Source organism: Trachurus japonicus, chromosome 6 (assembly GCF_045865225.1).
Source record: "Trachurus japonicus isolate A0001 chromosome 6, Traja_1.0".
Taxonomy (NCBI): Eukaryota; Metazoa; Chordata; class Actinopteri; order Carangiformes; family Carangidae; genus Trachurus; species Trachurus japonicus.
Window position 1 is genome coordinate 15111667 of NC_140912.1, and position 13101 is coordinate 15124767.

General features: G+C 41.0%; 1 protein-coding gene across 1 annotated transcript; it reads right to left on the bottom strand.

Annotated features, from left to right (window-relative positions):
- Window positions 1-6072: 6072 nt before the first annotated feature.
- LOC146985869 (ras-related and estrogen-regulated growth inhibitor-like protein A) lies at window positions 6073-8003 on the bottom strand. Its single transcript, XM_085779198.1, has 4 exons — window positions 7871-8003; window positions 7725-7778; window positions 7543-7619; window positions 6073-7153 (listed from the first exon to the last, which is right to left on the bottom strand). Exons 1-4 carry the CDS (start codon window positions 7917-7919, stop codon window positions 6728-6730), a joined length of 606 nt encoding a protein of 201 aa, XP_085635324.1. The 5' UTR covers window positions 7920-8003; the 3' UTR covers window positions 6073-6727.
- Between the last annotated feature and the right edge of the window lie 5098 nt (window positions 8004-13101).

Consider the following 13101-nt stretch of genomic DNA (forward strand, 5'->3'; position numbering starts at 1 on the left):
TGAGTCCGTCCAAGCCACGCCCCCACACACTAGCACGCGCACAGAAGCAGCACGGAGGAGAGGACAGCTACGAGCTAAGGGCTACGAGCTACGAGCTAACGAGCTAGGAGTAGTTTTGGACGACAACAAACAGTCATGTCTCACTTACCGTACCTGTAAGTAAACTATATTATTATTATCATTATTATTTTTGTTTGTTTTATAGCACATCAGTCTGTGCAGACCCAGGGGCAGGTCGGGTCTGAAGGTCTGAATCTGCTGAATCTTCCCGAGGATCCGGCTGGATTCAGACCCATCAGCTAAATTACATTGTAACAGTTAGCCTGATTGTGATGTGTTTTTTCACTGACAAACGTGTATTTAGTGTTTTTAATAGTCACATAGCATATCTGCCTAACTCAGTTTTTCATTGAAAATTATGCAGGGTGATGCAGAAGTGTTAGGAAAGTAAATTTAGGCCAATATCTCAATTTGGCTACATAAATTAGTTAGGCAGATATGCTAATAGGCTAACGATATCTTTGTTGTTTGATTGTTAGAGTTTACACGATGACAGCACTGGCTCAGACCAAGCTACAGTCTGAGCCTTTTTTTTTCTCTTGATCTCAACATAATCAAGAACTGTAAACAACTGTAAACAATGACATGCCATTTACTGTGAACACAACATTTCTGTTAGAGAGTTCATTGTCATTCATAAACTGTAAAAGTTTTAAATGAAATTCCAGTAATATTAGTAATAATAAAGGACAACATGAGAAAGTCTAATCTCCTTGATGAACTATTCTCTTTACAGGCTAGAAATGAACGACTTGAGCTTGGAAGAATCTCATCAACCCAAACCTCCTGTTTGATACCTGCAGACGTCAGCATCAGGAGATGCTCCTCCACCAGGCCCTCCAGCTTCACGTCTACCTAGTTCCTGTGCCTGGAAAATAAAGAGACCGCTACCCAGATCCTCATGGACAGTATAAAGGTTTTGTCCCTTGTAGAGTGTAAACACACTGTAAGATTTACTAGAGCCCTGCCGTTTATACTGTGTTCTACATTAGATTCCTGTCAAATTTGCACTGAAGTTTACAGTCTGTACATTCCAAAGTTATTTTATTATTCTTATTTATATTTTTGACTTATATTTAAATTTTGTCTTTTGTTATTTATATTGTTTTTAATAAAAATTTGAAAGTGATGAATGCCTTTCATTTTAGTATTTCTGCAAAAGAAGCTATACATTTTCTCACCACCACAACAAAAATAAGTGATTACAGAAAAATTACAACAAAGTTGGTATAACCCTTTATTGTTACATAAGTATCTGTACATTTTCAACATGAGTATATCTACACATTGGAGAAGGTGTTTACATGGAAAAGGTGTTTCCAGGGAAGGCAGACAGGTCAGGCTGTGTGTGAGGAGTGTTTTGTCAGCTCTGTTGATCTGCAATGTAACTGTAGTCCTTCTCCACCTTTTTCTGTGGAAAGGCTCCACTTCTTCAATTTTTTATTGTACACCTTGCCGTATCTGTAATAAGAGAAAAGATAATAAGCTTTGTGTGATACATTCATATTAGCTTACAGTTTACTCGGGTGGAGCTGTATGCGTCAAGGTCTGAAGCATAAAGCTCTGCCCCAGTTGAACAACGTCTGAAAGGAGCAACATCATAAGGAGCAGGAGGTAACTCCTGTCTAGTGTGGTGGCTGTGATACAACCTATAACCTACACCCTTATGAAAAACATACGTTCTTATCATTTAGGGACAAAAGTGTCCTCTTCAAAAATGCCAATAATATATTTTTTTTCCTGATTAAAAAGGATTGAAAAAGAACAAACTAAGCATGGCGTGTGTGGTCTGTAATATCAGTAATGTAAGTGGGTGTATGGATGGAAGAGTATGTGTGTGTGGGGTGTTATAGAGTGTAAAAACAGAACCAAAACATCAACCAAAGAGCAGGAGGTGTTGCAGGCAGGAGAGAGGGAGAGCAGCTGACTCCAGGAGGGAGTTGTAGACCACAGCCTCCCCAGAGCCCAGGTGCAGCTTCGGCCACTGACCACCCTGCTACTATGAGGAGAGAGAGAGCAAGGCAGCAGGGATGGTCGTCACAGTAACATACCTTGCATCCAATTGCTGAAGAGCTGTCTCCTCTGGGCAGCTAATGTCTGATTCCTGAACCCCAGCTACTGAGAAGTCATCATCTCTGTGAAGATTGCAAAATTAGAGAATACTGTCAGTGCAGCATCAACATACATTTACCCTTCATTCATAGAGCACAAAACACAGAACTGCTTATATGTAGAAATAGAAATCTTGGGTTTGGCAGTTGAAAGGAAGATGTTTTGACAGAACAAAAAGGCATAAAGATTGATATAAACTGTTGAGAAGATCCTCAGCTTTCCCCTATCCTCTCTGCACAGCAGCTAACAGAGTATAGTCCATAGACAAGCTTGTAACATGATCAATTACTCCACCAACACCACACAAAGTTAGAGGTACAACCTAAGGTAGCTGTGTTTTATTTTAGTGTTGGTGGTTGTTGTAGTTGATGTTAACAACTCTGTGTGGAGTGTTGGACCTCCTAAGGTGAAGGACAGGTTTTATCCTCAGGCCATCATATTTCTCAAAAGATAATCACTAACATTTACTCAATGTCTGTATAATGATACGGCCGATATCACTTCATATAATGTATATATACTATATGTGCAATAATACTTTTCTGAAGTACCTCAAATAGCACTTTGAGCCACATAAAACAGAAAGGGCTAGATATGAAAGACAGATTTTTACACCACACCAAAGACAACGTTGGTCAAATTCACATTCATAGCAGCAGCAGCAGCAGCAAGTTGAACTCACCGTGGACAGAGACTTGGAAACAGTAGTTGAAGCTAGCGGGGGGCTAATCAATCCGTGTTCAGACTGCGTCGAGGTTGATCGATCCTTCTCATGTCATGACTATGAAAACATAAATACGCAACAGTTGTAAAACGTAAAAGCCAACATATGTGCGTCTTTTATCACAATAATAATGCAGACACTGACGACTATGGTAGAATCTATTCAATACTAGAGTCACCGACCAGTTTTAAACCCATAGAGAAGCTAATATTAGCATTTGGCTAATACAAGCTACAATAGCTACGTTAGCAAAAGTTAGCCTACATATTTCATGAAAATAAGAAATCCTCCCCGAAGCAAAACAAATTAATTACCTGTCCAGCAGAAAGACAGCAACCTCGGCATCACTTTTCAGGCCCAGATCCCTCCGTTGTTTCCACCGACCTGAAGCTACACCGATGTACTCTGGTTTAGCCTCTTGCTGCATCCAGAGCATAGACTGATCCCGAGCCGTTTTGTCAGCAGTCTTTTCTTCCTCCGGCTTTCTCTTCCTTGCCTTTTTCTCAGGGCGAGTCGTTACAAGTAACCGTGGAAGTGGTGATTTGGGCTGCATTTTCTCAGCCGTTGCTCAGAAATGAGCATGAAATCCGTTCTTCTGCAGAGCAGTGCTGACTTTTTCCAGCCGGGCAACAACAGCGAGACGTGAAGACTGTGCACGCGCGCGTAGGAGGGGGACGGGTGCAGAACGAGACACGGAGGCATCTGATTGGTTCTTTACTCTCCGAGCAAACTTCGACCAATCCGTGCCCTTCGGTCTGAAGAGCACGGATTGGGCGGAGTTTTCTCAGTCCTGCGGCTGTCACAGACCTCTGTTTTTTTCCGTTCCTTTTCCTGATTACATAATGTACTGATTCCTCTGAAATTAGACGGGCCATTTCCCCCAGTATAACGAAAAGTGCTTCTGAACAGGACTACAGACCCCAGCTTTAATTGTGACCTAATTATTGCATCTCAAACTAAAAGATGTGGGTTGTAAATGTAAATTTCTGCATGACTCGTTTGAGTTTCAGTGAAGTCAAAGGCAGCTCTCTCAGGTGAAATATCTGTGTCAGGCTGCTGTTTAGTCTGGGTCCTGTTGTGAAGCGACCCAGTGGGGTCAGAGACTGTGACAGGGACCTGCAGGGGCCCAGTATACTTTGTTAACCCATGCCTTGTTCCTGTCAGATTCCTAATAAGCAAGAATGGAGAAGAGGGGGGGTTGGCACCAGCTTACTTGCCATTTGCCCTCCCATGATGTTGCTTTAATAGCCACAGAGATGGACATCTTCTTGACACCTATAGAGGTTCAAGGGAGGGAAAGAAGAATTGACATTTTTACTGATGTTTGGGGTCAGACCAAGTTTACTGGAGCAGGCCAGCAGCATATTAGAGGCTTTTTTTAGGGCAACTAGTCTCCTAGATGCAGAGTGGAATTTGCAGCCCCCTCACTCAAAACAAGGATGGGCCAGAGGTAAGAGCATGAGTTAAAATCAGGGGGAGGAAGCGAGAGGCTTCAACAGAGTATCTGGATGTTTCACTGCAATCTAATCTGTGTGGGTGATCCCAATCATTACATATAGCCCGCTACTCAGTGGATATTTTTTGTTTAACCTGCATTGTTGAAACAGGAAGCAGCAGTACATCATCATTTTTTGTAAAGTTGAAACTCTTAACAACTAGTGTAGGCTATATGTCCAGTATTATCATTAATTTGGAGTCATGTTTCTAAATACCTTGCAAATGGGAGTCCAATAAAACTACCCTCCTTTTATCATGCCTTTGGTCTCCAGAGGGGTATGTCTGGCTCTTTAGCTGCTAAATGCTCCACGATGTTCACCAGCTGGTCGCTCACTGTGTACATCTGTTGTTTGGTGGTGAACAGGTAGCGTGCAGTGGGGTTTTAGAGATTTTCCGCTGTAAACGGCTGCATGTTTACAGGCCAGAAGCAACACTGGTGGACCAAAACAGTACATTTGCAGACTTGGCACTGAAACCTCACTATACAAAAAGCCCTTGAATATGTGTGCCACCATTCACAATGTTACAAAGTCTTCCTGATGTCATCTCATCATGATAATCTTTATTATAGCAGTCTCATAATTTTAACTGAATATTTTTACGTATGATAAAAGTAAATGGTTTATTATTTTTTCCAGTGTGTGATCATGGACAAAACAATCCCAGTACATCATCTGTTTCAAATATGAGCCTGGCTCCTGTTGTCTGGATGTTTAGAGGGTTGGAGTCAGGACAGACCCAGTCCTACAGTCGGAGTGGCTTAAGGAGGATCATTTCCAGAGAAACTTCCACATCATCTTTCACACACTTGTGCAAATGAAGATGCCTCTCTTGACCAACTTCCCCAAAATATGTTATGAGAGACATTGCTGCGTCACATGGCTTTATTAGCACACAACTTGAAATAAAATGAAGAACAGGAATCTTCCAAAAAGTACCCATCGCAGCTGATTACAACAATCCAACCATCTTTTAAGGCTGTATGCTACTCATCATTGCATGTTTTTTTTAGATATTATGTAGCCTTTAAATTATTCAGTGAGGAGAAGATAAGCCAGCTCCAGTTCCAGGCCAGCACTGGCTCCATGGTTGGACTGGGAAATATGTATTTTTAGGACTTTTAAGATGTTGGTTCATCGGCCAGTTGGGATTTCAACTGGTATTCAGGATGGCCAGTCCAGTTTTATCTCTTTGTTTGTCTGAGGCCTTTTTAGCTGAAGCATGTGGTTGCTCTTGTGTATGAAGTTCTGAAATTATTTCTGCACATGGTACTCTACCTATGTGCCCCCCTCTATATTAAACATAGAGTGGGCGTGACTCCACTCTACACTTAGACACTACATACAGTATTTACATTGAAAATAGCATTGTATTGCAATATAAAATCTTGTTTATAAAACCCTTAATGCAGACCCAGGTGAGCTGTGGAATCATGAGACAAGGCTTTTCTGATAGTAGGATGATATAATCAGTAAATAGACTGTTCTTTATCCAGACCTTGGTTCAAGTCAATAAAGCACTCATTTCCATCTAGTTTAAGTCTTGCTGATCTGAAGTTGAGCCTTTATCATTCCTTCTTATGGGATATAAGCATTTCCTCATGAGGATCAATACGTATATCACATCGCTGGGGGGGGGGGAAACATTTAAATTTCAGGATCAAAACAAACATAAAGCTACATTTGTGCACAGTCTTGTGTTTTATTTAAATCCCCATAAGCTGCAAAACAGGATTTAGACAAACAATACATTTCAGTACATGACACATGATCAATGAATTAAACATAGGGAACCTCATAAATATAGAAAACACTTGTTTCCTTTGCTGTACAGTGTTTGGACTGGAATAAATACAAATACCTTTACATTTCAGGATTAAGCAGGACACTTTTCAGGCTTTTCAAGACTTCACTTTCGAGAGCTTTTTCTATTTTAGCATATGCATCATGAGTAAAGGCACCTTTAATCTGTGCATAGTATTTTTTTCCTGTAAGACAGGTAACACAACTTGAGCATATTCTCTTACTTGTTGCACACAATAATGTCACCTGTTTATGTGATTTCATAGTATTGGTACTTGAAGTGCAGCTAAACAAAACATCTGTAACCTCAGTCACATTGCATTGTCTCCATATTTTCTAATGGCTTTATTCATTCTCTGGTGTCTTTTCACATTGCTATTGTTGTGACTTCTCTGCCCCTGGAGACTTCATCATTTCCTTTGGCACAGAAACTTGCGACACCCCTGGTATCATTTCACGACAGAAACTGTAATTTCCATCCAGTCAATATTAATAGAGCAGAGTCATAGAAAACTCCTTCCTCCTCTCTTGTTCAAAAGGAGTCTGTCCGTCTCCTGGCAAACACTGCAGACATGCTTTTCACTATGCCCTTGAAGCCCAGAGGCCTCTTCATGGTCAGCTTGGCGTCCCTCAGCCTGTCCACCAGCCCGTGAAACACCATGAGCACGCTGTGGTAGTTCTCGGCCGCTGACACCTCGTAGAAGTGGCAGTCTGTGTTGAGAGCCAGCAGCCGGCCCTCCTCGCTCAGCACTGTCCGCCTGTGGTGCAGGTCCCTCTTATTACCCACAATCAGGATGGGAGCTTTGTCTGTGTTCAGGTAGTCTTTGGTGGACTTGATGGACTGAATGAGCCTGCTGACGCTGTTGAAACTGGCCCTGTCGCAGATACTGTAGACCAGGACGTAGCCGTCCGCCCACTGGACCTTTTTCTCAAAGAGTGACGTCCCCATGGGCAAATCCTGTGAAATCAAACATTTAAAGTTAATTGACAGCAACAACTCCTGTTGGAGAGTATAGTTTAATCATTACATTACAGTGCATTCACAAGTTCTTTACTTGGACACAAAAATGAGATGAGTTTTTCCAATGTCCACAAATGGGAAATATAGTAGCCTAGTTAATTAAGAACATCCTCTACAGCTGCAGAATGTTATAACAGCATTATACAGCAGGAACTTTGAGATACATTTCATAGTTAAGGTGAGGTTATTTTCTACTTCTATTTCATGAGGAGTAGCCTACTATTTCTTCAACTAAAGACAATGCAGCATGTGCACAGAATAAAGCAGAATTGTTGACACAAGCAATTACAAATTATAAATGCCACAATAGTGTAGCTTCTCCTTACCTCAGAACAAGGTGAATCCCAAATATTGAGAGTGATCTCCCTCCCATCGACCATAAAGCTGTGACTAAAAATTGACTCTGCAAGAGAGAGAAAGATTAAGTCCATGATGAAGCTTGAATGAGGCTACTTGAAAGCCTGCGTTTCATCCGTGTTAGTAGCCTACAAACAGATTGGACACTCACCAATATCGCCATATTCTCCAATGAAGCGCCGGGTCAGGAGGCGAACAGTCAGCGCTGAAAAAAAACAAAAAACAAACACTGTTAAACTCATCGTGCACAACAGACATGACATAGAAACTGGATCTCTTCTTAAGTTTTGTTTTTACCAGACTTTCCTACGCTTTCCGTGCCCATCACTACAATGTTGGCATCCATCCTCAGTCAAACATCTGTGCCGAGCCGTTCTGCGCCATGTGGAGGAGGCTGCTGCCGCTGTGCCGCCGCTGCTGCCGGTTAATAGCCTATAGCACAGACAGGTGGGCGGAGTAAACAAATCACCCACAACAGCAGCAGCAGCAGCAGCAGCAGCAGCAATAATTCAATAACGTCTCCCTCAAGTGGACATGCGTCTCAGGGAGCACGTGAGTGGAAATAAAGACTGACGTAAAGGGCAAAAGGAGGAAATAAAAAGAAATTAGACTTATCTGATTTATTATCTGTTATTATGATTTTTTAAATCTGACATTTTGTAATTAGCTCCCAGTGAGTAATGGGGTGTCACCGAAGTGGGCTCTATGTTAGCCTTGTGTTGCTACCCACACTTTTCAAATTAGGATTTTTAAAATATATAAACAACAAGTTGCTTAGTTAACATGGTTATGGTATGGATGGATTAGGCAGGTGTCACTCACAGGGGTAATTTTTTTTGCTAGGCTACTTTTTTAATGATTAAAGTATATTTTGCTGGACATGTTGTTCATTCAAGAGCCACCAGATGAGATATGAGTGTGCATTCATATTAGGTTTTTCCACTGTGTTACTTCTACCCCCAAACTTTTAAAGTTTAAACTCAGCCGGACCAGGTGAGCCTCGTTTGGCTGATTGGGACCTGGGTGGAGCTGTGGAGGAACAAGAGACACACACAGTGGCGTGCACAGACTGAAGGGCAGGGGTGAAAAGGAAAAAAAAGGGCACATATAGCGTGTCCTCGCCACTCACGCACGCGTTTTGGCTTCCAAGAGGGCACTTTAGCACACGTTTTGGCTCCTAGAGGGCACTTTAGCACACGTTTTGGCTCCTAGAGGGCACTTTAGCACACGTTTTGGCTCCTAGAGGGCACTTTAGCACACGTTTTGACTGCCACGAGGGCACTTGAGCACATGTTGGCTGCCACAAGGGCACTTTAGCATGCGTTTTGGCTTCCAAGAGGGCACTTTAGCGCGCGCCCCCCCTTTCGGCCGTAACACTATATCAATCTAATAAATGACAAAGTACCCACATCCTCAGCAGATGCAGCATTTCTATAGCCTACTGTTCATTTTGAGGTTTAATGCAACAAAAAAAACAACAACATTATAATATAATAAACAGTATGAAGCAGCTGAAAAAGATATAAACTTTTGAATCTGTACTAAGAAAAAAAAAAGTGTGTGTGTGTGTGGGGGGGGCACCATATAGTTGTTTTTGCGAACAATTACCACAAGGGGGGAGTAGATTTCAATAAATGCCTTCCACAACAGCTGACTTTATTTTGCTTCCTGTAGCCAGAGTAAGGCGGTGAGTCAGACTGGACACTGATTGGCTGAACAGAAACAGACCCTCAGATAATTGGCTGGTTGTAAAACCCTCCTCCCTATCCGTGTGTGTCTGTGCATGTGTTGTGATTTAATTTATGTGTATCTTACCAACTGTTCTTTAAATGTAGTTTCTCCTGCTAATCTGGTTTCTTCTCTGCATGTAAACAAAATACATGAGGGCAAATATGTTCTAGTTAGATGGAAACCACAGATGCCTGATTTCAGCTGCAGTAGTAAAAACAATTTTCAAAAACTCAGAGTGATTGTTGGAGAAAACTGCAAATATGACCAATGCACATAGAATAGATGCACACAGTATGCATTGGGCACCCAGTGTTTTGGGAAAAAAAATAGCTCATTGCTCTTGTGGTTTTTGAATATCTATCAATCATTGTGAGGTGTTGGCGTGTGGCAGAGACTCATTAAACCTAAGAGACATTAACGCATGCAGTTCCATTCACAACATTATGCTCAGCAATATTATAGAAAAATGCATTATCTATATGGATTATCCTATAAGGTTAAAATAACAAGGTAGTTATTTAAAAGGCACAAGATGTAGCCTACATGGCTCCTATGTACGTGACAGACATAAATATGTGGAAAACTATGCAGTTGCCCTCCTTAATGATTCAAATAAACCAGTCCACAGTCCACAGTAGTGTGAAATTTATCACTGATATCTAAGCCACATAAAGTTTTCAGCCTGTTCATTAAATTTCATATGTAAAGATATTACAGTGGTAATAAATGTTCACTGTCCCGACATACAATAGAAAGGGAAGCAGTTCTAACACAAATTAATATGCAGGCAAAACAGAGGAATTTATATGATCCATAAGTAGTTTCTCTACATAGGCTACAGTACAGTGCATCCAGAGTGATATGGGCATGACAGTCTTTAACTCCACTGTGTCTCAGTGAAGCTTTGTTTTTGCTGATGCTGAACTAAGTCAATTCTTTAATTTTTAAAAGCTCCAGAGTGTCTTTGTTTTCTCATTGCCCTCAGTGGAAAATTATGTTAAATTACAACCTCACTGCCAAAACATTTCAGTCATTAACTAACAGAACTTATTCAAATGTGCCTCAGTGTTGGTGGGTCCTCCCCTTGTGCTCAACTGCTAGCCCCTGACAGCAGTTGTCAGGACTGACCGATGTTCAACTGCCGGTCACACTGAACTCTTCTCCACTCCAGCCTTCACAGTTCTTGTTTGAATACCAAGATAGCGACTGGACACAATCAAGCCTCAGACTGTATTTCCTTTTCCTCGCTGGGTATGTGTGTGTGTCCGCCATTTCTCCAGGTTTGACGGCATCCAGTCGCTATGTTTTATGCAAGCCCACGGCGCCACACAACCAGCTTCACCTGCGTTCTGCCATTGGCTGGGGAAAACACACAGAAACGTCCCGACTCCCGACTACACCAAAACATCAAAATACAGGCAGAGGACAGGAGCTCTGCAGACAGTCACTACAACTCATGAGTAGAAACCCATAGGTGATGATTAAGCAGGATTTCTTTCTATATTCTTTCTGTCTATATTTTGTTTTTTAGGAAAATCCTACAGACTCTAGCTTTGGGGATTTAATGAAGCAAAACATCTTTATCCTGCATGTTCCATTATTCATTTAGATCCCCTCAATGTTTTAATACATAAAACATAGACATTTTAAAAGAGGCAGGTATTAGTGTATGTATTTTGGTAAATACCAAACATGTTTTTATGTTAATTATATACAGTACATATTTCCTTAAGAAATTAAAGAAATGAAGACCTCAGCAACATTCACTGTTACTGTATTTATATTCCCTCTACAAGGCCTTTTCATCAGGAGCTGTTTCACAGGAAGCTGCTTCGGCTGTGTGTGCTTATGCAAATAAATCTTCTTACGGACTTAACTTATACTCACTTTATGTGTGTGATAATTCCACTTTCCCCTGTTTCCCTGTGCGATAAGGAAGTAAACTGAAAACTATCCTCTTGATAAAAGGCGTCGGATGGCAGGCCCTGCTTAAATTTCTCTCCTGATTTGCAATTCTATTTGAAATGCGCCACTTTAAATAGAGAGGGATAAAAACTGAACTGAGTGAAACAGTGGTACGATATTCAGTAGCTCAGAGATGTGAATTTACATGCATGTTCAGCTCACAATAGCTAAATATACTGTATGGTTCATACTCTCTGAAAATATTCTTCACCTCTCTGAGATGATGAAGAGTTAGTACAGTCCTCCTCATACACTGTCACACACACCACACATTGCTCATTTCACTGCATGCTCATTGTTCACACTGGTCTGTACTTGATATGTCAAAACCTATTTTCCTCTTTTCACATTTCTGGTCACTTGGGGACAGCAGAACAAGCTTAACACAACACTGGCCTGCTATCACTTTAAAAGGTTGTCAAATGTGTCTTAAGTTTCCTGTTTACACATCCAGCAGAGAGCAACATCATAGCTCATTTAAAGACATGTTTCCGGCTATTTGGTAAACGTAAGTCCAGTATTAAACCCCCTCTTAGCTCCGATTTGGTCGTTGACCTCCGACTTAGGAAACTATCTGGCTCTTCTACTGTTCACCAGCTAGACTGCTCCTGTCGTTCTGCTGTTTTGGTATGGTGCTGGACAGCTAATGCACAATGGGTTATTAGAACTTTGTTTGTAGTTTAACAGCATAAAACTGAAGCTGAGTGAGGTGGCAGGTGTCGTTTCTCTGGGAGTTCATTACAACTTCTCACTTTTCACATTTTAAATAGGCAGGAAATCCATTGATAATACAACAGTCTGTCATCATAGTAGTGGCTCAGCTGTTAGTTGACAAAAGCAAGTGTATAGTAAATGAGACTAACACTTCAGTTTCATGTGTTGGTTAATGTTTGCCACTTAGCACTTAGTTTTGTCGGTGTTATAAGTTATAACAATTTATCCTGAGATTAACTTCTGTGCCGCAACATTGCCATCTATCCATTATTTTCTGAAAAACTCAACTCAAAACTGTGCATGTCCACCTTGGCTATAAGACTGATGCATTCAATCCACCAGTCTTAACTAGAGTGGCTGTTGATCTTAAAATCAATATTGAATTCTTTATTTAGTAAAACAATGAAGCTAAAAATGAGAAAAGACTACGGTGCAAGAATATTTATATCTATATTTATATCTGTATTTGGGCTCCTGTAGACAAAGACAGATGGAGCATTTCAATGCAGAAAAAAAAAGATTAGATCCTCTGGGCTAGTGGCATCAGTTGCTTGCAGCTGATAAAACTGAAGGCATCAATCATCAGTAGCCACTTATACACTGATGCTCTCATTAGACAGCTGTGATACAGGACTGGAAAAGAGGCAAGAGCAGGCCATTAGCATGTCATTTTCCAGACAGGAAGGAAGCTTTCAGACTTGCACCATCAGAATTGCAGGATGAGGAAGAAAGGCACCTTTTATACACAGTCTGAAATAATTTCTCGTCTATCCTCGCCAGTACTGGCAGGGTAAGAGGAGGAAAGAGGCCTCTCCAAACAGAATCGAGCAAATATGAAGACGGTTATTAAAATGCAATTCTTTTTACAATGTTCTCAACTAAATTCACTTTTTTATCTTTCATCTGATTAAAGATTTTACAAGTTTGAGTTGTTGTCTGTGTAGATTTTATGATATTTGATCCATCTAAATCATAAAACATGTGACTTAATGGCACATTCAAGACTGACTAACTTTATACAAACGTCCCAGGCCTCTGTCCCTCTGTGAGCGTGTTTGTCAAGCGACCATATGTTCACATGTTGCTTTTCAGTGTGTTTGCATTTGATTTTGAGAGCA

What these genes read in the sequence shown, in the direction of transcription:
- LOC146985869 (XM_085779198.1), bottom strand. Translation starts at nt 7,919, where the DNA reads ATGGATGCCAACATTGTAGTGATGGGCACGGAAAGCGTAGGAAAGTCT. An exon ending in GGAAAGCGTAGGAAAGTCTG is followed by an intron (nt 7,779 to 7,870) that starts GTAAAAACAAAA and finishes GTTTTTTTTCAG; the next exon opens with CGCTGACTGTTCGCCTCCTG. An exon ending in GGGATTCACCTTGTTCTGAG is followed by an intron (nt 7,154 to 7,542) that starts GTAAGGAGAAGC and finishes TTGATTTCACAG; the next exon opens with GATTTGCCCATGGGGACGTC.